The 26560-nt window shown below is 26.6% G+C and overlaps 1 protein-coding gene across 3 annotated transcripts in view; it reads left to right on the forward strand.

Annotated features, from left to right (window-relative positions):
* Dop2r (dopamine D2-like receptor) overlaps window positions 1–26560 on the forward strand; it is a 257504-nt gene that overhangs the window by 218259 nt on the left and 12685 nt on the right. For all 3 annotated transcript variants that reach the window (XM_072886458.1, XM_072886459.1, XM_072886460.1), the window contains exons 3-5: window positions 15817–15926; window positions 18117–18369; window positions 20733–20833. In XM_072886458.1, the coding sequence (XP_072742559.1) occupies window positions 15817–15926; window positions 18117–18369; window positions 20733–20833 (464 nt within the window). The remainder of the gene's footprint in view (window positions 1–15816; window positions 15927–18116; window positions 18370–20732; window positions 20834–26560) is intronic.

Genomic DNA, 26560 nt, shown 5'->3' on the forward strand with positions numbered 1-26560 from the left:
CAATAGAATGTTATTAAAAACTTGAAAAACTTTTCCATATACATATAAGGGTTATAATATAGCGAACAGCTACATTATTCGTGAAATTGACTTTTTGTGAAAATGAGCTAGGAGAAAAATTATAATAAAATACGTAAAGGTAAAAAAAAAGTTTTTCACTCTGCATATACATGTTTATATATTTTATTTAAATTAAAAATTTTGTGTAGATTGTATTCAATTGTAATAAAATAATATAGAATAACTAAATAATTTTAAAATAATTTTAAAATTATTTTAATATAATATTGAATAATTCTTAATCAATATCGAAGAATTTTAAATATTGGAATTTTAATCCAATCATTATATAATTTTCATTTAAAGATATATATTCAGTTTTTACAATTTTTTTATTTAGTCAATTCTTTCTAATTAAAAGTATTACAATAATCAATAAAATTTGCTTCATTATATTGCATAAATATTATTAGAAGATTTATAAAAACAAAGTAAAAAATTAATTAATTATAATTAAGACAGATTGATAAAATTTTTTGTTTCAAGTTTTAAATGCACATCTACTATATGTGAATTAATAAATTAATAAATCAATAAAATTGAATTGGAAAGAGAAACCATCTTTACAATAACACACAATTAAATGTGAGAATCGGATAAAATAAAAAAGTAAATAAAAAAAATCTCTGAATAAAACTTAAGAGGCTTCTGAAAATTTAATACATTAAACTCGGTTGCCAGCTGGCAATTCCAACAACTAAAGCGCACATTCAATACAAGCCGGTATATACAGAGATTACCTTAATTTTGCGCTTTCCATGACGTTCAAGTAGAGATTATAGCTTGATATTCTTCTTTTCTGCTAAAAGAATGCAATCCAGCTCTACAACAAAAAAAATTTTCCAATATTATCTTTTGATGGATTTGTTTACAAAACTCATCTGCTAGTAATAACAGAAATTGTACGTGATAACGTGAATCTATTTTATATAATATATTTAATCTCTTGTACAATTACATCTATATATTATGATAGAATATTATGATAGAAAAATAGCTTATAATACTAAATATTTATCCTTTTAATTTTTGTATATTATCCTGTTATTTGAAAAAATATTTAATATTCTTTTAGAAACAAGTTTTTTATTGGCTGCAATAATAATATTAGTAGTGGAATATAATTATTTGCAAGAGTTTACTATTTTTGTGATTGGAAAAATTCTGACATTTAAATTGCCATTGATTATCATCATGACTCACCAAATCGTAACGATATTCATGATAACAATGCAAGATCAGTATTGGTGCTAAACTATGCGAAAGCTTCATGACCGTCTAAATTTGTGCCAAGTTAACCAAAGTACCTCGATGTTTCCAGTCGCCCAGTCCACACGGATTCCTGCTATCAGCCCGCCCACTCTTCTCTCGCCTTACTACGTGCTACTAGGTGGATAGGTAAATTTAATCTGATCTCATCTCCAAGTTCTAACTGCGTATTCGAATCCCGTTGAGTTAGCCTGATCCGTCATTCGCGTTCCACGACACTTGCAGAAAGGGTCGCGGCATGCAATTATTTGAATTACTTCGAGTTACCCCGTTTCTCACTGCGAAAATTAGAAAGCATCTCTAGCGACGTCTTGCATCAAGAAGGAACGAAGTCTCGCTGCATCAGATATTATAAGTTTGTCATGAAATCAGAAATGCGAATAACTATATCATGACCATTAAAATCTTGAAATTGCAAAAAACTATTTATATAAATATAATCTTTGATTTTAAAAGTAAAATACTTAACTAAAAATGTTGCACAATTGAATTGCATTAAATTATTCTCTCTCTCTCTCTCTCTCTCTCTATATATATATATATATATATATATATATATATATATATATATATATTTACATGTGCAACTTATATTTTATATCGTAAGAATTAAATATATTTTTTTTCGTTATTTTTAAATTCGATTATTAGGAGTGTATTTAATTAAAGAAAATAGGAAATTTTATTATACATTAGTTTTCTAGTTTTTTCAGTGAGATGGAAGGTCAAATGTGTCTGAGTTTCTAGAGTATATTATTATAACAGCATTAAAAGATTTAATATCACAGATTGTTATCACATGATATTATAAATACTGTAACATCACAGAAACTATTTGTCAAAATTATATATCTTAAAAAATAGTATATAAACAACTTATAATAAGCAATATAGTAAAAAAATATATTATATAAATCTTTATTAATTACATAATATTTTTATTGTCATAACAATGCAAAAGTTATATAAAATCTTTTTTATTATTTATAAAATTTTTCTATATTATTTTAATATTTTGTAACTATACACTAATGGTAGAGTGTATATATATTTGAAGTATAAAAGTAGAACTCATGTGTGTGTGTTTTCCCCTTTAAAATTTGTCATAAAGTTGAAAAATATTTATTGTGTAAGTAATTTTTTTATCTGTTTTTATTTTTTTTCTAGATTTTTCTCTTAGTTAAAGTAAGAAATATTTTAAAATTTATATTATACATATACAGTTTATATTATACATTTTATTTAGAAATAATATACGATAAAAGATATAGAATAAGATTACATATATGTATGTATACTGTGTATTTATTATGCAAGAAAGATTATTATAACATATTATTAGCTATTAAAAAAGATTGAAGAAAAAAATGCGTAAAATCTTCTATAATCTTTATTACATTATATAAAGAATAGTTTAACCATTATTTTGTCTTTATTTTCATAAAAAGCCTTTACTTTTGTAAAATATCTAAATGTCAATTAAATAAATTCAAATATGAAAATGACTAACTCACGGCGGAGTCATTTCATATAATTAATATTGGTGGTCAATTATGATCCTCACAGCCGTACTTGCACAAGCTCTGCGACTCACGTATGTAATTTGACATTGCCAAAATTGGCACTGCTCTTGACAGATTTAACCTCGGCAAGTTTTAACGACCACCATCATTTCTAGCCCGTTTGCATCATGCAATTTTCAATAGGAACGATATTTACTCTTCCACATACACTTTTGACGTGTGGTATGTATGCTCGAAACACCTTCCAACGCAGAAGTACCCTCATTTAAGCACTTTGCATATTTTACTGCACTTATCTACAATCAGTTCTTGGCAAAGTTTCCATTCGTCAAGTGTATACCAAGTCGTTTTACGCAGAAAATAAAGAGTTTGTATAATATAATTTAATGTAAAAATTTAAAACTGCGATTGATCTGATGGTAAAATAAAATTATTAAAATCAATCGTAATAAAAATATATTAATTTATGACAATTAGAAATTTTTAATATCTTATTATTATTTTCTAATATTTTTTATTTTTATGTCTATATCTTTATGTAGATATTATATTTATATATATTATATTATATTATATTATATTATATGTATTTATATTTTATTTTATATTTACATGTATATCTACATAATTGTTAAAAATTTAGTTTCTTATTATTATTTATCTTCTACTTTTCTATAATATTTTGTTCGTATAATATAATATTTTTTAGAAAAGCTTAAAGAAATCGCATAACAAAAGAGAATATATAAAAATTAATATTATATCCAATAAATCTGGTTTAATAAGTACGTGTTTTTTTCTCATTTTGTATTGACGGTTTAGAACTACTTTTAATGATATAAAATCACGAAAAATATCCTTTATTTAGTTGTTATAAAGTTAATAATTTAATTCGTGAATATTTTAATAAACTGCTTCCAATTCTGATGATTTAAAGAAAGATGTCAAACATCAAATTTGCAAAGAAATAAACAGTTGTATAAATCAAAGATGAAAAAACCCACAACATATACATCCCATTTGCTTATAATATAAGAATCACATTGACAAAAATTACTATAATCTTGAAAACTCCTTCAGCTTTTCGCGTCTATCAGTTAAAATGTCACAAATGATTTGCGGACATAAAATTCACCATCATTCCACTTAATGGCTTTTTAATGGCGTTCTCGGAATTTCTGATGGCGATAACGATTACATCGTCAGACTGTTGATTGCTTTAGTAATAATAAAAACTCTTATTTCTTCATAATTTTTAATGAAGCTTTATTATTCTCCACACTAAAGCAAGACATACTAATTAAATTCTCAAGAAATAAACAGTTTTTTTTGTTAGTTCCAAAAAAATAATATAAATTATATAGTACTTTCTTGTATTAATTCTGATTCAAATAATAACATATTATGATAATTAATTATTATATTCGTTTATATTGAGATTTTTAATGCCAATATACAATTCCTAATAAAAAAAAATACAATTCACAGTGTTACTTTGATAAAATAAAAAACAAATTATTTTCCCTCTCATCTCCTTGTTTAATAAATTATAAATATTTTATTTTTATTTTTCTATGTTAAAAATATTTGAAAAAAATTTGATTAAAGTTTTTTTTGCACACATTTGCGAAAAAACCGGCTTTAACAGCCTCATGTGGCAACAATATGCAGTTTTATATTATTTCTACGTTTATTTTTCTGGTATATTTTTCTGTATAAAACGAGATTACACGATTACGAGAATGAAATGTATCGTTCGCATTGCATCAACTTGCATCATATTTTTCTACTAACACAATAGATATAACGTATAAAACATAATCGCATTGGTGCTTTTTCTCCGTTTTCGACAAATGACATGTTTCTTATTCAACCGAACTACTATATTATGTCTCATAAATGTGTCTCCTCATATTTACAAGGTATCATCCGTATCTAGCGTACTTTAAAACGCGCATGTATTGCGAGTAAGAGACAAGGAGATGAAAATGAGAAAGGAAGGATAAGCATTCCTCTAGAAATACTTGCAATATCTATCAATCATCGGTAAGTCTGAAAGCAATTAATTTGCCACACAATAGGATCGAAAAGCCAAAGCGTAATTCCTACCTTCTATCGATCATCCCTTTGCGCAACTAGTTCTATCCTTAATGATACCATTTTCCCTCACCTCTCGTTCTTCCTCCCGCCAATTCCCTACAGTCCCGATTGATTCTTGAAATACTTGCACGAAAATATCTCATTCACCTATAGGACAGATTCCCATGTCCCTTATCGCTTTTCGCGTTTGCTTCGAGACTGCTATTTCGCTTCTGGTTCTTCATCTTTTCCCCATTCTTTCTCTTTGCCCTACGTTTTTCGGCCTCTTAGTATCTTCATCCATAGGTCTAACTTTAGTGATTATATCAATTCCAAATCAATTTTACCAACAACCTTCGTACCTTCGCCCCTATCTCACCGTCATTGAATTACAAGAATCGCTTCGAGTACTGCAGTCGCTCGATACGGAAATTAATGGAAGCCCCGTTACCCATTTAAGTGCTCGATATGATAGCTGACATTGATGGAAAATATAGTCACTAGAAAACTATACCGCCTTTGACATATCGATGTTCCATCTTGCCGTTTTAGTATTTGCCATTATTCCTCGGGTAACAATACGCTGTCACATAGTGTCGAGTTACTTCTCGAATGACATAAAAAGCATATTCACATGTTTAATATTGCGATATGATTCGTTTTCTCCCTCTTTGTCTGTTTCTCTTTCACTGCAGCAGAAATAAATTTTCCGACTTAATACCTTTACAACAGTTGCATGAACAAAATAGGAATATATATATATATATATAGTAATAACATACTTTCAGGATAATATTTGTTGTTTCAATATGTTTGTTTATATGATTTAATTAATTTTAATTTATTAACTTTTATTTACTTTTATTTTTGTAAACATTTTATAACATTTATTATTTAAAACATTTTATAAAACAAATTTGTAGAAAACAAATTAATATTTATAAAAATTTATTTTAATTGTTTTATTTTATACGACAGTTATACTCATATTGAAATATTTTATATAAATCTATTAATAAAATCAAGTTAACTATTACATCTAGATAGGAAAAAACAAAGTTATTTGAAATCTATATATCTACATATTGAAAAAATTTATGACGTGAAAATCGACAAATATTTATCGTAAATTATATCGGACGTTTTATCGGATTGTGAAGAGAAGAACATAGTGCATACACCACATCTCACACAGATATTCATACATACATACACACATATATATATATGTATGTATAATTATTTTACTTATTGTTAGTAAATATATATTGAAAATTCAATAAAAAGTGCTATTAATTATTTTATTGCAAGTTCTTTTATTCATAAATTTTAAATACAAGTTGCTTAGTACAAAATTAATTACATTTTCGAAATAATCCGTCAAATCGAGATAAGCTATCATAGTGCTTATCATCGTAGAATTAATGTAAACTAATTTAGTGTCCAGGCTTATATACCAGTTGAAACTAATCTATGCATATTGCGCAGTATTATATATATGTATTGTTAAAAAAGATTCTTCTATAATATGATAAAATCTAATAAATCTTCTTTCTCGAAATATAAGGAATTAATATTACGATCACTTAACTGCACAATGGCTTGTGTAGAAAATAAAATCTGCAAAATATATTTCACAAATAATTTTGACAATTGCATAATGCAACTTATGGTAATAATTGGCACGAAAAATGATAATTTGCAAAATTGTGAGCAAAATATGAAATTAATTTCTTTTCTAATATATTTATAATTCTAGTATATTTCTAGATAAAATTTAAACGTAATGCATAGACAATGCTTCGTACGTACAGTACGTACGCGGAAAATAATAGCATCATTGTCCGTTAGCTTTTCGACATTGGTACTCAACTATAGTCTCATATCTTGTCCATGTCCTTCATGTCTCGTATATGGCGAGTGTTCTGTATATATTACACATCGGTCGATCGTGTTATGTACGACAATCGAGTACATTATATCAAGTGCATTAAAGTGAATGTACGACGACGCGATGTGTAATAAATTCATCCCCTTTTTACCACAAGAATTCACTGCAGGTTTCTCACTTGCGGAATGTGCTTTATACATGTGGTTACATTTGCGCAATTTAACTGTAAGTACACTAAGAATGCCGTTAATTAATAGTTGCCAAATTGATAACCGACCCATGTACGGATTGTCGTCTGCTTTATTCGTCACAAGCATCCTGTGTGGCTTAATGTTCTATTGTTCGACGTACGCTATTGCTAACCATCCATTATTGTCCACTTTGTGCAGCGCGCATCACATTCGCTCCCGCGAGAGATAAGTCGTTCTAGTCGACTAGTATAATATCCGGCTCTCGATGAAATATTGGACTTGTTTTTCTAGTCAGATGACTTAATGTAGAGTGAATCATGGGGATAGTTTTAACAAATGTTACATTAAATCATACTATTCTCTAACGAAATTATTGGTAGCGCTTATATTATAAAATTTTTACTATACATGATTTTTACAATTTTATGTGTCACCATTGCGAAAAACTATATTATTATTGCACAAAGATATGCTTGATAGTAAGAGAGGTAGTATTATTAGTAAGAATATTTGAAGCATTCTCAGTCACATAATTAAACTCGATTGATATCGCCGATGACACATATCTAATGTTAGTCAAGCATGTGAATTTCTGGTGTTACCTTCCTGTCTAATTACATCACTATGCACGATGGCCACAAGTGGCATGATCACAAATATGCACGTTACGCGGGTTCGATCGAAAGTGCCATTATCCATGAACCCATATCAAATTACACAGTATTTCAAGTTTATGTAAAATGTATGTTATGTAATTGCAAAATTCGATTGTATGTAAATTTTATATAAATTTATTGTTTTTATAACTTGTTATTTTTATATAAACTTATTGCTAATGTAAAAGAAATAGAAAATATTTCTCTCTTTAAAGAATTATTTTAAATAATAATAACTATAATATAATATGTATTATGATAAAAAAATTAGCTAATAAAAAATTTTTATAATTCTCTATATAATTAAATTATTTAATTATATGTATTATTAATTATATATATTATTTGTACATATAACTATATGTATATTATTTAACTACAATATATATATTATTTATATAATGAAACAAAACAAAACATGTATTCATGTAACAAATTTAACGTTAGTAATTTTGACGTTTCACATATTCATAAAGTGATCTGCATTTGTTTACACGCGACTTATTTTGAATATATTAATGCACTGTACCGGATCCGGTGGTATGCAAACTTCGATTATGAAAGTTTTTGAGACAATGTTTTTATTCGCAACATTATTTTCATGATGCTTACTTTTGAGTAGAAAAGATTACATATTACTATTTCTAATTTATACTAAATTTATATTTATATACACATTATAATTTATACTTATTATCTAAAATACTAAAAAAGTATATGTCTTTTTATTCATTGTCTATTTTTAAAATTAAAATTTTGTTGTAACTATACAGATTAATTTTAATGATATAAAAGCTTTTTAATTAGCTGTAGCGACAATATACATATACAAAAGAGAGAGAAATTGTCTTTTTTTTACAATAGAATAATATAGCATTCTACACTTTTTTCAATAAAATATGTATGTAATTATTATCAGAAAGTTGTACTTGTATATTGAATAATTTTTCTAATAATAACATTACTTGTTGGATTTATTAAAACATTAGTATGTTTACGTTTCCCATATTAGTTCCGAGAGGCAGCAACATGCAAACATCATATAATTTCTACTGAACGCTATAATAACACAACATCGCGTACACATTATTCCTTCTGAGATATATTGAACGAGACATCATCTAAGCGAGACACTCGCCCATGCATCTTTCCTTCTCGATGAGCGATTTACATCAACGTACTTCCTAAGATACTTACAAGTTAGTTAATAATTACCTTTAACAAGTAATGCAATTAATATGACATTAATATGCATCTATTTTATCGGTTAAATTCCTAAAATTATTCGCAGCTTAACGTCACATCTGTTACTTTCGATACAAATTGTGGCTTAATTGCTATACTAAAATTGTAAATTTAAGGTTACATTAAAATTTATTAATTTAATACAAATTGCAATTAAATACTAATGGTACATTATTTATACCATTTAATACCAATTAAAATATGTGCTTTAAGTGATTGAGATAGCCTTGTTTTACACAAGACAATTTATTCGAGAAACAGTTAGTAGATTGTTTGCATAACATAAAAACGATTTATCAAAAACTGATTCTGTTATGTTTAAAAACATTTATGACATTTTAAAAATATATACTTCAAAAAAAAATACAAGTTTGTTACGTTTTATTTTATAACAAAGAAAATTGTATATATATGTATATAAAGAGATGTACATATATATAATTCATCAGAATAAAAGAGAATTGTATGCTAACAGTTAAAAATCTAATTTAACAATCTCAGCAAAAGAAGTATTGTTTTAGACGTATAAGAGGCGATTGTTTTCTTACTTTTTCTTTACTTTATACATAAAAACTTATTTACTATTTTTATGTCAGAATTACGTCAAATTATATCAAAATTGTTTCTTTTAAGAGAAAAAAAATGTATATATTACCTATATTATGGTTGAATTAAAGTTGATGCAACATTACAGAATTTTTTTTTGACAGCAAACTATTTTTTTGCCAAAAATAATGATGTGACATGAAGTTTGAAAATGTGATGAATTTCGCGTAAACTTAAACGCGTCAACGCAGGTGAGCGATTTTGACACATCGAATGGATGAAATGCGCTTAAATTACTTTGGCCTAGATGCTCCATTGACATTTTGGCTGCGATTCAACTTCGAACGAGGACACACTGCGATATCCGGTAGTCTAGCCATGTTGGGATTTAAATGACGGTACGGCTAATTAATAGCACGCCATCGAAAATTTATTACGTCAACGATTATGTTTCAAAGAAGCACGCTCGCTCGTAACGGCTCGTTGACAAACTTAACAAACTGCCGTTGACAAAAGGGACTCGCATTTCAAGTGTGGCAATGGCGAACAAAGTTACGAACTGACGACAAACTTCATGCTGACGAAGCCGCAAATACTTTCGTTGATGTGTAACAAAAAAAGTTTAATTTCGCGAGCTCACCGAAACAAAATTTGCGGCGGTTGAGAAGTTCTTCTCGCCGAGCTAAAGAACTACGCTAAATTTGTCGTGTTTTTTTTATTACAGGCGTTGCGCATCGAACCAAGCACACATCGTTGAGGTGGCAAAATTTTCTTTAAAGTTTTTTAAAAAACGTTTTCATGTTTTTTAAGCCTGCATTCGTAAAGTTCACGTCATCACTTACATATCTCTCTTGTAGTTACAATATTATATGAAGCTTAATTTTTAACTATATACACATGTAAAAATTAATCTAATATAATAACTTTTTTTATATACATTTCATAAAAGGAAGCAATAAAATCTGTAATATTTTACCTCAAGTTGTATCTTATTACTATGACAAATGTAATACTTGATAACAAAAGGATCATTAAATAATAATAAAAATTATTATATACCTATTATATATAGATATACACATATATAATGTAAATATATATAATTAATATTGACACATACACTTATCTATTCTGTTATTATTATATTATTTCTATCATTACTCTATATATTAATATATTAAAAAGTAGAATTTATTATTCCTTTTGCAGTTCCAAGCATATGTATTTTTCTCGTAATATTGTATATTAATTTAATTTTTAGCTGTTATAACTTTTTATAATTTTTTTGTCTATACATGTATGAGGTCTCTATTTTAAGTTAATGATACCACAAGGGATACAGTTCGTATTCCATATGGATAAGAAAGTCTACGACAAGTTTCGATTAACTGTAGTAATAAAAAACTGTAGTAATAAAATGTGAAATCCCTCGTGACATCATTATTCCCATCTTTCATATGGAACTGGAATTCTGAATGTACCTCGTTATGTCTGGAAAGGTCTATATATACATATACATATATTGTAAGTTATATATTTTTTAAATTTATTTAAAATGTGGCATTGTCATATTTTTATTTAATTGCTATCGCTAGAAATTAATATAGCATAATATTTGATTACATACACATATTGTGCAATATAATCAAAGCACAACAGCGCATTTCTAAAATAATATTTATAAATCTCTAGCTCTACCAAGAGAATAAAAATATTCATATAAGAAGAATTAAATTATTAAATAAATCCAAAAAATTTAATTATATAATTATTAATCTAGTAAAACTCTAATACGTGCATAAATAATTATTAATATTAAAGTATAAAGCTGTTCTTGCAAATTTAATTAATAAAGTAAAGATTTATATATTAAAGAGATAAATTAATTGAATTTCGTTAATGTAAAATTCGAAACGATTTACACAATAATTTGAAAGTATGTGAGTAATTAAATAATTAATCATGATAAATAGCATAACATGATATAGAGAATCAAGTTTTGTTATTCGCATGTAATTCGTGGCACGGCATCGCATGCGGCCGGCTCTTTCGTCATTGAAACTCTGACACGCTCATAAACACAGAGCTCATTCGCTCATAAACACCGCGTGCTTATCGTGTAGGTCTGTTAGAACCCAATTATGGGTCCGATCGCAATCGAACGCCGCATTTGCTAAAAACACGCAGGAACTCGCTGATCTTAGATGGGAATATACTTTAGCTTTTACCACAAATGGCGTAAGGTGTGTAACAAGTAAAATTATGAAGAGCGATAATAACTATTTTGTTGTAACGTTGCAGAAATTTATTTCGCGCTAATTTATAACGCAAAATAATACAGTGCAGATTGGCATTAACCATTTATGATGATTAATAAAAAAAATAGTAATTAGAATAAATGAGAATAAAAAATAATAAAGTTAGTACGTAAATTATTCGCTATTTAGGCAGTAACGTAAAAGAGTCATGACATGTGTAAATACACACACACACACACACACACACACACACATATATATATATATTTATATAATTATTTTATAATTTTTTTTAGTTTATTAGAATAAACAAAATTTTTTTGTTGATTACAAATAATTAAAATAAAAAAGATATATTAAAAGAAAATAGAAATATTAAACTTGTTAAGTTACAATGTTTATTACTTTAATGTCTATTATGAAAAATGTTGATAAACTTATTATTAACATTATTTTAATATAGAAAATAATAACTATTACGAATACTAGATGTTAGGAAAAGATAAGATTAACGTTATATAGTATATGTATAACTGGATAATCTAAGTTTTCCAGAAAACTGATGAAAATAACAGTAATAAGCAGTGTGGAATATGCAATTTATGTGACTCATACGTGTATTATGGCATGTGGGAATATAACCTATATTAGACTCTGTACTAATGCATACCATCGCGTGTATATACCCTTGTGTGTCGCGGAATATTATTTCATATTCACATGTGTGTGTTTACCGCGGGGCACATCCTGCGCTGCATATATAACCGAAAGTTACAGAAGCGAAAATTTTCCGCTCCGAGTACGCCACGAAAGCGTAACGTGTGTTTATACTATTTTTTCATTTCTTTTACCAAGGAAAGAGACATTACGTGTACAGATTGCACATATTTAAATGGTATAAATTAAATCCCTCTTTGTTCTTTGCTTGGGTTTTCTTTTACTCCCTTTACTTGTCCTTTTTCACACATGTTAACACACGTAAGAACTTCTAGATACAATTTCATATGTCAAAGAAAGACTTTAAAATATTCAGAAATGTTATTAGAAATTCTTTTAATGTATATATTATATTAAAAATATTTTTTAATAAGGAATAAAATCTTATTTAATAGCTCTGTTTATTTGCAAATAAATTAGCAGAGATCCGTAGAGTTATTTTTTAAGATTCTTTCATAAATTCATAAGAATTGTAAAATATAACAATTTTCTTGTCACGTATTTTCCCACAAACTTATTGAATTTCATACGTGCGTACGAGAAAAAGATGATATGAATTCTTAACATATTTAAGCGGTGGGCTTGTCAAGGAATAATGGCTCAAGAAGATCCTCATATGGAGAGATAGACATAATTAATACAATATTTCAGAATTTAACTTAAATATACAATTTTTGAATGCAAAGTTATAATTAAATGAGATAGTCTCTATAAATAATATACATTTTATATATATATTACACAATATACACATTTTTTTTATTAAAAAAGAGATATATGCAGTTATAAGAAGTTATTAAATTAATAAATGTATATTACTAAAATCAATATAATAATTATATCTTGCCAGAAATTTTCTATCTGTCGAAGCTGCTCATTTAAACGTTTGGTGACAAGAGAGACAGTTCTACAGAAATGAACGTGAGGACAGATATGTGACCGAGTGTTTTAAACGAGTTTTGACCGTAGGTTATTTCACATACCAGGCACGAATGTTACAAATATATCAAGATTCCTTTAGCTTCCGCTGTAAAAGATGCTCGTAGGTGAACTTTTTTGAATAAAAAAAAGGCAGAGCTGTGAAATGGGGAAAAATCAGTTTGAGATGCTAGAAGGATAAAACTCACCTTTCGACCTATCGACTGGACCCGTTTTGATTTATATACTAGAATTTAAGTAATATTTTTTATCTTGTTACTAGTAAGCGAGTCTTTTTTTAATAAACATAACACAGATTAGTCTCAAATAATGAAATTTTAATATTTACCTTGTTTTATCTTTTTACATATAATTTCACAAATATTTTAATTAGTACTTTTTTATTAAAAATAATTACGATAAAAAGTATGCATATCAAATTTTGATTGTAAATGATTAAAAAAATTGAATGTACATAATTAGAAAAAATACATTTATTACGAATTATTTTGATTTTGAAATCTATACTTTTTCACTTTCTTATCAATTTATATATATATATATATATGTATATAAACAAATATAAATTTTGTGTTTATTAAATTTTTGTGTCAATCAATTTATTAATTTAATAGTATCTTTGTTTTTATCGTATGTACATTCCACATGAGAAAACTTCATGTGGAAAAATCAAGCCAGTTTTATCGGGTAAAGTATATTTTGCGAAAAGCAAGGCGTACAGAAAAGTTGAAATAAATAATCGCTATTGTAATATAGGCCGCAGAGATAAACCGCATCGCACATATTGTACCAACTAACGTGCGATGTAATCGGAATGCAGCAAATCGTCCGCTTGAAAAATGCATCTGGTCCTCATTTAAATTCTCTGGCAGTCGCGCACAATGTTTGTCCAGTGATGTGCAAAATCGCGCACAACATACTATCGTTTCATGAGCGCGTGATTTTCGAATGAGATGCTATGAGAAAAAATGAAGAAGAATATTTCCGAGAAACAAATATACCAAAGCAATAGCTCGATTATTGGAGCTATTGCTTTGGTATATTAAAAATCTGCAATATCGTTGAATTTAAAAAATATATTCATTGGTGTATATAATGATTTACTACAATTCATTTATTTCACACACACTTATACACAGCATTTCTTTTAATTTTATTATTAATATTACATATTATTTTGAAAAACTACACATACTCATTGTGTATAAATTTAATATGATTTAACATACTACATTTAATATAAATACATACTAAATTTAATATAAATAAATAACAATTATAAAAATTATATACATGTAAATGACAATATATAATACATAAATAATATGATTTATATTATAATATACATAAATGATATATATAGAGTATTCTTTGCTAAGAGGGCCACTGTTCCAAAATTGTACTCGACGTAGAAAAACTACCTTTCACAAATATCGTTATAGCTATAAGCTATTGAAAGTCATGCGAATTTTAAAAAAATTCTAAATGGCAGGTCCAATATAACAAACATAAAACAGAAAAATATGGAAATAATAAAAAGGCAGTGCCAATATTTCTAGAATCTAAGTACTTACTTCAAAGTTGATTTTCAAGGATCTTTATACAAATCTGTCAAATTTTAGAAATTCAAAATGACAGATACCCAACAGCAACTTTTTATATCAAAAGGCATTATCCGATATGTCTTCTCTTGTCCAATCACTCTTTACAGTAGTATCGCAAATGAAAACAAGTAAAAAATGAAAGGAAAATATTATTTATTTCAAATGCAAAGTTATGTTTATAACGTAAAATATTTAATAAAAAAAAAAAAGATAAAATATATATTCGCAGAAAAATTGTTATTAAAAATAGAAAAACGAAATACTTTCTAGTATCGTTTTTTTTTATTTTATACACTTTTCTGTTTTATATTTACCATGATTTGAATACATCACCTTGAATTAAATATTCTCGGCAACAGATTTATAATAATCAGCATTTTCGAAAACCTTTAGTAAACAAGATTGAAGTGAATCTGTAAACTATTTTACATTTTGTATTTTTACGTCCGCTATATTAACTCATATTTTAAATTCTTAAAATTTGATAACAGATGTGTAATCAAGGCCTCAACACCTATGTTCTAAGCAATACTCTGTGAAAACCAACTTTAAAATGAATTTTGCGAGTACTGGCACCGTCTTTTCGTTTATTTCTACATTTTTCTATTTTATATCCGTCACATTGGACCCGCAATCTTGAGTTTTTCACATTCAAATTTTTATAACTTGTGCCTGCACGTATATTTGTGTGATTTTTTTCATGTCAAGTACAATTTTGCAAAAAGTGTCCCCTAATATTATATACTATACATATATATATATATATATATATATATATATATATATATAGGTATATTATATTTATTTGGAATTTAATTTTTTTTATTTATCTTTGCAGGTGAATGGATCCTGGAGTTTACCTGGATTTGTTTGTGATTTTTATATCGCAATGGACGTAACCTGCAGCACGAGTTCTATATTCAATCTCGTGGCTATCTCGATAGACAGGTAAACATTTTTCTTTTATTTACACAAACTGAAAATATTATATAGGTATGTGTGTTTAGAGACAAAGTCTCTTTTTTCAAATAAAAGTTATAGATATTTTTTTAAATATCTAATACATTAAATATTAAATTTTATTTTGCCAAAACAATAAATTTGTTATAATTGATTAAACTTAATTATTAATATTGATTCATTAAACAGTTTTGTATTGATTATAAAAATCTTCGAGAATTCAAAGATATTCTTTTATATAGATAGATTTATATATATATATATATATATATATATATATATATATATATATATATACACATAAAGGTTCATATATTTTACATATACTTTATATATACATATATGCAAAATAAAAATGTGCTATGAAGAGCATATTGTTTTTCAAAATTTTATAATTTTATCACATTTTGTATAAAAAACAATGAGTCATAAGAAGGCCAATAAATCAAATTAATGAATTATAGAAATATATAATATATTACAATTTTTCATATTTTTTAAATTTTGATTGTGAAAGACATTAACATTTAAGCGTGTGCTTTCACCTATTCTTGTAATTCTAGACGAATCGCGGTAATTATCAGGAAAGTTTGGAAAAAGTGACGTATAAAGTTGATGTTATTAGTTCACGTGCTTTGAATATAATATAAATAGAAGCGACGCTTGCGCTTGGAATATACGACTTATTGATAAAAGAATTAGATAAGAGAATGTAAAGCATTTAAAATTTATTCGTATAATCTTTTTTAGAGAGAAAAATAATTGAACGTTTTCATATATGTTAATATATATTATAAAATATATTATAATTGAAAAAAAAATAAATCATTAAAATCATGTGTGTAAAACTATACGTATATTATATCTTGGAATAATTTGAGATATATGAAATTATTTATATGATTCTATGAAAAATATGTAAAAGAATTTCTACACAAAATTACAACAGTGATAAGATACTTAATAAAATTTTTATTCGAGAAAAATCGATTCTAAGTTTGTAAATAGTATTAAAATTAGATAATTACTAATCTGTTTTAAAAACAGAACAGAAAGAGAGAGAGAGAGAGAGAGAGAGAGAGAGAGAGAGAGAGAGAGAGAGAGAAAGAGAGAGAATCTAAACATATAAAATATATATATATATATATATATACTATATATATATATATATATATATATATATATATATTAAATTCGATAAAAGATTAAGAAAAAATACATTTTGTATTCCAAACAATGTTCATTTTGATTATTTTTAATTGATTTTGTCGTTAAATTACGAATACGAATAAAAGTAATAATTATATTATTACATTTTTGCTCTAAAACGATATAGTTGACAGTAAGTTAGTGATGTAATAAATTAAAATAAACACAAATGGAAAGAAGAATGTTTAATTATATACAATATATATATATATATCGTGTATATGTCGTGTACATATTTCTATTTTAAATTTTATAAAATACATAATTATTAATTAAACTGTAACAAAGAATAATAAACATAAATGCGTAAATCATGCATCAGACAATTTTATTTTTTTGAAGTATCTGTATAATTATAGATTATTACAAGCGAATGTTTTGTAAAGAAATTTCAAATTTTAAGATAATTTTATAACATTTCAAACTTAAAAAACTTCCAATTAATATTTGAAAAGATTTTTATGATCAACATCTTCTTATTCTTTCGTAAAAAAGTTTATATATGGTGAATAACAAATTTGCAATTAATAAATAATATACTTAAAGAAAAAAATATACCTACTTAAATCAAATATTAAAAAATATTAATTTTTTATTAATATCTTTGAAATATTGTAAGTTTCTTTACAATAAATAATATATATTGATTATATGTAAATTATATATCGTGTATATATAACTTGTACATAGACATTGATTTAAAACTCAAATTAAGCATATTTTGTTTTACATATATGTAGAATTTTTGCAGAGATCTTATATTGTTCTAAAAGAATATCATTAAAAATAATAATTAATCGTAATAATTATAATAAGCAGTGAATACAATTATTAATCGCATGAAATGCGAATTCTGAGAGATGGACGAGACAAGGGTGTTGTTAGATCTGCGGACATGGTTTTACGACGATATAATGCCCGCTGCGTGCGAGGGAATTGCAACACATACGAACCGAATTTGAATTGCAGATACATAGCGGTGACCCAACCGATAAAGTACGCGAAGCACAAGAACAATAGAAGAGTATGGTTGACGATACTATTGGTCTGGGCGATATCGGCCGCGATCGGCAGCCCGATTGTCCTAGGCCTGAATAACACTCCTGATCGGATACCAGATCAATGTCTGTTCTACAATACGGATTTTATCATCTATTCGAGCCTGTCCAGCTTCTACATACCCTGCATCATTATGGTATTTCTCTACTATAATATATTCAAGGTGAGAAAGCGATCATCTTTTTTTGGTGCAAATATATCATTGTGTGAGTCTATATATCTTCTTGCATGTGTAAAAGCGAGTTGAAGGATATGTATGCATGGTGTAATCAGTATTTTGTGATCAGTATGTCAGCACACGTAACAGCTATATTTATCTCCACGTTGTATGTTATGAAATAGGGAAAAGTTATATTTTTCTTTAAATTAAATTTTTCTTTTATCATAACTACGTTTTATTATTCTGTGTACACATATATATATATTTTTAAAAAAATTTTGTTTTCACTAAAGAGGTTGAAAAACGCTATGTTAATAGTTCAAGTTAGCCAATAAAAAATATAGGATTATGTGAATAATTACAAAATTACATATCAAATAAATATATAAAGTAAATAAATTGTTATAACAGTTGTTAATACATTGTAAACAATGTAAGTAGATTTTAATATAACAATTAAAAATCTCTGCAATTTAATAATTTTAACTTAAAAAATTTTTCAAAACTTTTTCAAACGTAATTGCGACTAATAGATACTACAATATATTTCACTATTTCAAAAATCTATTGTACTTTGTAATTAAGTAAAATTGTAAATAAAATTTGCAACTAAATTATATTTTATTTGCAATTAAATTATATTTGTCCTTTTTAAAATATAATATAATTGCGTTGCATAGCAATTGCACAAAGAGTGCGATAAAATTTATTTCAAAGATTCTGCTTCAAAAAGAAAGTCTATACCTGTCTTTGTAGTTGAATCGACGCACGCACGCGATGACAAGAAGACGCAAAAGAAATTATCTCTTGCTCGATTACAAAAGGGCAAAAATTTATTCGCGCTTCTTTTATCTCTGTGATTAGTTCAGGAACGTGAACTGATCGCAAAATTGGCTGTACCATGAAAGCTCTTGTAAAGGCGGGTCTGCTGTCTTCGTAATTTAATTGTCACTTATATGCGGCATCGCTAAAATTAATTCAACTCTGTTACTGACAGAGGCATTTTTTAATTGCGCCTTGAAATTACAAGATTAAAAAAAAATATAATAATGATGTATAAAAATTGTAATATGGAACTATCATATCAAAATTATCTGGATATCGGAATTAATAAGTATATAATATAATAATTATACAATTTTGTATAATGTAATTTCGCGAAAATTTATATATTTTAAAAATTAAATGTACACAAGTGTAAAAATTAGAATATAGCTACATATAATGTTATACAAATAAATTTATAAAATTAATTATATATATATATATATATATATCAAATTTTTCATATTTGTTATAAAAATCGTGTTCGAATTTATTTCATTTTGAGCGCATATATCGAACAAATGTGGTTCATACAGCGGTTATTGTATTGCGGTTGATCATAAATACGGATAATTTCCACGTTTAAAGTACATAGAATATTTCAATTGGATTGTTAATTTCATACTTGTGGCTATTAAACGTGGATAATATATGTGAAATGCCATAATAATATTGATACATACCTTCTGTTTTCAATATAATGTGACCACATCATTTGTATGGTATCATGCAATCACCTCATAAAACTCATCTTTGACGGTATTATTGTCATTCGCAAAATTTTAAGTCTAACTTTCAGGTGAATAATATAATAAATAAATTTAGATAAAAAATAAACATATTAGAAATTTCTTGAGTTTACAATAAAAAATTTTAAGAAAAAGAAATTTTAGTAAAAGATAGGATTTTGTAGCAACACATATCTCTTATTAATCTTGATAAATTTATAGTATAAGTCTTATTTCAGTTATATTTAAATTTTTTAAAAAAATATTACAAATACATATAAAACAAATATACATTATATGTTATAGTAGTTTATATGTCGATTAATTTTGTGATTTCTGAGCAACACTGCAGCATAATAAAAAAAGAAAAAAATATAAGTTTCATTATTATTCTTCCCTTCGTCATAGTAATAATTTGATTTATAGAAGATTTTTGTTATTTTTTTTTAAATTACTGCTTAAAAATGTTATTATTTGTTATATTTTCATTAAAAAATATATTGTTGTGTAAGAAGTATGTATCAAGAAATATTTATATGTATAACGATTCTTTTAAACTTACAAAAGGAACTAAACTCTTCTCGATACAACTAAATCGACAACAAAATATTATAATGCTTTAGCGGAAGATTTCCTTTCGTAAAACTGTCGAAATAAATCTCGTTAGCCATAGGATAGGTGTTCGATAACGCGTCTCGAATGTTATCTGCAAGAATCTCGCACGCTAAGATTTATGTTATACGTTTACGTCTTGCGTTTGCAACCCCTCGTATGAGTTATATCACAATGTAGGTTTTCAATTGATCGTTTCAGGCTCTGCGAAACAGAGCGAGAAGGGCACGTGCTAGCAGGAAACCGAATTTAGGCGATATAAAACCGGGGAGTATTATCGAAAATATTGCACACACACGTAGGTGAGTACTTGATTGTAAAATTTTCGCTAAATATTTATTATCTTATTATATCGTAGAAGTTACAGCAACATTTATTATTGTAATTTTATCCCAAACATGTTGTATAATTAATTTATGTATATTTGATTTTGCAATTCAGTTCTTTATTTAAAACTGAAGAGAAGAAGAAAGAAAGAGAGAGAGAGAGAGAGAAAATTAGAATCTGGCTTATACATTAATTTTGAAATTGCTTTTGTAATGATGTTAAACAATTCAAGAAACAAACATAACTCGTTTTAATTTGAAATGTGTCTTTTATTTATCATGTATATGAAAATTGTATCAGTTACTTTGTTATGCTGTATCTTTTACATCTTTAATAAAACTGCTGTTTTGCATGTGACGCATGTAGAAATACAAACATTCGTACATACATACATATATATATATATTTTTTTTTATCTGCTTTCTTATTCTGACATATTTTTGTTTTCATGTGATTTTATAAAAACAGATGCAATCGTAACATAGTTTGGATTAAAATTTGATGAATAAAAGTGTTAATATTTTAAAACTTGCGGAATTGAAGAAATATTTCTGTTTTCTTGATTTTACAAGCTTGTTTATGCTTGTTTGCTGATACAAGCTGCAATTTCAAACTTTAAAAAATTAAATAGAATACGATTTATAAACGTTTTATGTACGTTTTATGAACACTTGTACTTCTATATATCCTTGAACTATTCCGACCCTTGTGTCAGGTCGATAAATTCTTGGATTTTTAATTCTTCCCTTGGATTTTCAACTTGCGTGTTCTTTCTTTTTCTTCAGTTATTGAAGTCCTAGCTTCGCAGACTTTATTACATTTAAAATAATTTATTAGATTGTCGAATTCTATTTTTATCTTAGCACCAACAGTTGTTATTACATTACCAAACAAATGTACAATTATTTATACAATATGTAAATATAATATATTATTCACACATGTAAGAATGTGTGTCTATTATTATAAATATATATATATATATATATATATATATATATATATATATACATATATATATATATATATAATATAAGATACATAAACATAATGTTATTCACATAAAAACATACTATTTTTTTATAAATATTTACGGACAAAAAGTGAGCTTTTCTGCGATATAGATATGTGCCTTTCTATTTTTAAAAATTTTAAATTAATGTTTTGAAAATTTTAAAAAATTTATAATTTTTGTGTAAAATTAAAGCTTGTAAATAAAAGAACCTAGATCTTAACTATAATTTCTGGAAGAACTTAAAATTAGTTACAAAAATATATAATGTGTGCTAAGAATTGGAAAAAAGCAATAGATAATAAGAGCGATGAATGATGACTTTTCTCACACACAATTTCGCTGAGAATAAATCGTCTCAAAATTGGGGAAGGAAGCTGTGCAGTTGAAAACACATTCTATATAACAGATCTATCTAATCAGAATTGATTCGTGCGATTTTCAAATCAACGACAAACTGTCCCGTGGAAACGGAGCGCGGAAAGGAAATTTATTCATGTGCTCTCTTATACAACGTTATCTCGGCTCGTTTGCTAATATGATAAGCGCGAGAATGGGCTACCTCCACTTAGAGTTCGATGCGCGACGATTCTTTTCAATTTTCGCGACCGCGTAAGGCTTGCATTCCAACGAGACAATTTCTCCAAGAGATTGGCGCCAACTGACAGAGCGCGAGCCGAGGGACGGAATGGTCGAAGGTTAAGTCTCGGGCATCCCCAGATAATTCGCTTCTCTCGCACGCCTCTCCGCTCGCACGTGCTTTCATTTCCGTACTGACGAGGGCGGTCTCGTCTTGAATAGCCAACTACTTTCACGTGGTTTAATCGCTAGCTTTTTTGCTTGCATCTTTTAAAGTATGCATCTTGTTACGTCTTCCTTGTTAGTCGTTCTTCGCGTATACTTCGTGTAAAAATTCATGCAAATTGAATATATTGGGATTCCTTTATGGACATCTGACAATTTTATAATGCTGATGATAAAAAAAATTTGATTAGTATATACATATATATAAACATTGAATAAATTTAAAAAATTGAAGAGATTAATTGCATTAGACTAAAAAGATCTAAATAAATGTTATATGTTATATAAACAAAAAATTAATTTATTCTTTTATGAATTATTATAATTTATTTTATTAAAATAAATAGCATTTATTTTGCAATAGTGCTGTGTTTTAAAATTAACGCGATTATTAAAATACATGATTTTAAACGGTAATAGATATTTTTCATTATCATTATGCAAAGTAAATATTCGTGATTGTATAAAATTCATATGATTATGACGCGTGATATCATAACCGAGTGATAGTATTCATGTTTATTTATGTACAGTTATTTACCAATGCATCGGAGTATGTAAAGTTATTCGCAGATCATAAATTCGAGGATTATTTAATTACTCAAAGTGTAGCGTACAATGACTTTAAAAATATATAAAATACATATTCTATTTAAACATTTGTTTGCTTCCATTATATTTTCGCACTTAGGATTCGATAAATACATATTATGACATATCCAAAATGTACAATCACTTGTATTATATATATTGTAAATATTATAACATTTTTAATTTAAAAAATGATAATTGTTTCAAAGTTAAATTAAAAATTTTTAATAAATTGAATTTTTTTAACAATAGATGACAAGCTTTGATATTTCGTTTAACTAAAATTGATTTTTACTTCAAAGGAATTTTAATTCTTAGCCTAGATAAAAAGATATTTAATATTGAAAATTAAAAAGTTGTGTATTCAGGCACAAATATCCAATTAAAGTTTTATTCAAGAAAACTTAACCACACAAGGTAGATGGTTGTTTAATTTGTAGATGGAAAAGAGGAGTGACAAAGAGTTTTTTTTTACAATTTATACAGCGCCATAGAGCTTAATAGACATATACGTTAGTAAATATCCAGCATCCTTAGCTACCTAAGAAGATTTTCGAAAAATATTAAGGTACTTCGTTAAGTAGTGCTTAAAACCACCAAGAGTATCAAAGGTATAAACGAAACTTTTTCCAACACGAACTCTTGTTTACTTTCTTCTCAACGAAGAGTGCAGAAAATTTAAGTATTTAAGCACTTAAATGCAGAGAAAGCACGTACTTACATACTTGCAGAGAGCAGTCGAAAAGCAGGGCCACTGTTTAACATTATAAAAAAATAAATTTAAGTTAAAATTCAGAAACACACAACAGAAACATACATTCCTAATTTTGTTCTGTAATGTAAAATATTTAATAACATTAATATTAGTAATGTTAAATTATAATAAGAATATTACAAGGAAAATTCATATTACTATAAATTAAAAAAAGAACCAAAAATTTTATATATAAATTGGTTTGTTTCAACAATATCGATTAATTGAATGGACTACAAACTATATAATAGAATTACTTTCAACATGCTGTACTTTATTTCAGCAAATTTGGCCGGGAACTAAATTCCATTGGTTGGATGCGGGGTCCTTAATCTTCTATTATTCTCTTTTTACAAAATAATATAAAAAGTGTCTATAACGTAAAAAGAATTTTAATTACTTGCGACACAATTATAACACTGATGTGCAAAACTTATAATTTAAATTAATACAGTATAATAATTTAATATCTGAATATATATTATATTATCAATTTTATTTAATAATTTAATATTTGAATACATATAAAATCATCAACGATATTGTAGGATACGGAATTTGCCGTGTTGTCGCGAACTGTGTTTTGATGAGTTTTTGTGTATTTGACCGCGTCGATCGAGTCTGTGACCGAACGAACGATATCATTGTAACAGTCGCTGTAAAGACGTGAAACGAGACAGACGTGTCACATGCGGAAGAGGTTTAACAACGATTTGCCTCTGATCATTTTTTAGTATTATAAATAAATTGCAGTATTATACTCCAATGTTTGTTACTGATGCTATTGAATATTAACATCTTATTAAAATTAAAGTAAATAACAATATTGAAACACCAAAACTATAAATACATACACACATTGTATGTGTGTGTATTTGTATGAAAATCGCATTTACAATGATGCATGATATTTTCAGATGCCGTTGATAAATTAGACTTAGGTGTTTACAGTTACAACGACAATGCCGTAACTTTATACGTATTTTGGTATCTCTTTGGGGTGCAATGTATCTGACATAATCCGGCATCTCAGTTAATCCCTTATGTACGTTCATGCCGGCCACGTTGTCCTTTTATCGACTTTGTTATCGCGCAGACCGAGATTTGGCCAAGAGCACCAAAATTTAGGTATTTATCTTGGCAATTTAATTCATGAATTCTGTTGCCGCGGCACGCATATCTTATCCCAAGGCTACCTTTATGTATACATGGGATTTTTATTGGATTTACCCTAGTAATCATTATAATTAATAATTAGTCCATATGAGGACACAAAGTTGAAATTGATTATATTAATCATTGGAAAGCAAATGGAAATAAATGTGGATGTTTATTTTAATTAAAATTGCATAAAAATCTCTATAATGATTTTTTAATTATTTTCTCTGTAAAATGAGATGTATTATATACAGATGTCAGAAAAATTTAAATAATTTCGTCATGATTATAACATTTTTTTGATAAAACAAAAAATACCAACAGTGAAGCTTTATAATTTTTTTCGTACTCATGTATTAATATTTTTTAAATATTTGATTGTTGCTATTTAATTAAATATAAAAATAAATAAATGTGGATGTATACGTATATATATATATATATATATATATATATATATATGTGTGTGTATCCAAATATTACTTTATAATTCTTTTTATTTTCTTTCAGTAATTTATTAAAATCTGATATTTTAATTTGTAAATACTTAAACTTTGAAATTTATTTAGATGATATTAATTACGAATTTATTTGTGCAATAAATTTGCATATTTAAATATAAAAATAAATTCTTTAACATAAGAACTGCTTTTCTACGGGAGATTTATTCGTGCATGAATGTTTGTCTTATGTATGCAGAAAATTTACAATCTAAAGAAAACGTTGCGTCATACTTTAAGCAATTATCGAATATATTACTTGTTTAAAATAAATCATAGATTACTCTGTCACTTTCTTTTTTAAATTCGATAATACAAAATTTAGCAACGAACTTCTAGTTTGCAGAAGAGATAGGGTATTAATAAAACTTGTGACAACAGATTTAAATTATCTTTTGCTAAATGTAGAAATTATTTTGCAATGCAAAGCAAGTTCTCTGCGTAAATTCAAACATTTTACTGCAATTCCGCATTAGTCGAACAGCTAAAGTTTTAACAATACTACTCATTTAGAGAATATTCAGTTTGATAAAATTCCCGTAAATTTGAATATATTCATTTTGAACATATTAATTTTGAACAAAATTCAAAAATTTAAATCGTAAATTTCGAGTAGATGCGCATTAATGCATGCTAAAGGCTGTTGGATATATTAATATAATATACATGTAATACATGTATAAATATGACTTATATTAGACGCAAATAATATGTTGAATATAAGTTATTATATTATTGGTGAAAAATATATATCGGAGATTTCATTTTAGACAAGGCGTTTATATTATATATCATAATTCGTAATTAGATAAATTAGTGCACAACAGAGTATTTATGTATGTACATAAATTTTTGTTTGTTTTTAATTTTGATATATCTCTTC

The sequence above is a fragment of the Anoplolepis gracilipes genome, chromosome 2 (assembly GCF_047496725.1).
Source record: "Anoplolepis gracilipes chromosome 2, ASM4749672v1, whole genome shotgun sequence".
NCBI classification, from domain to species: domain Eukaryota; kingdom Metazoa; phylum Arthropoda; class Insecta; order Hymenoptera; family Formicidae; genus Anoplolepis; species Anoplolepis gracilipes.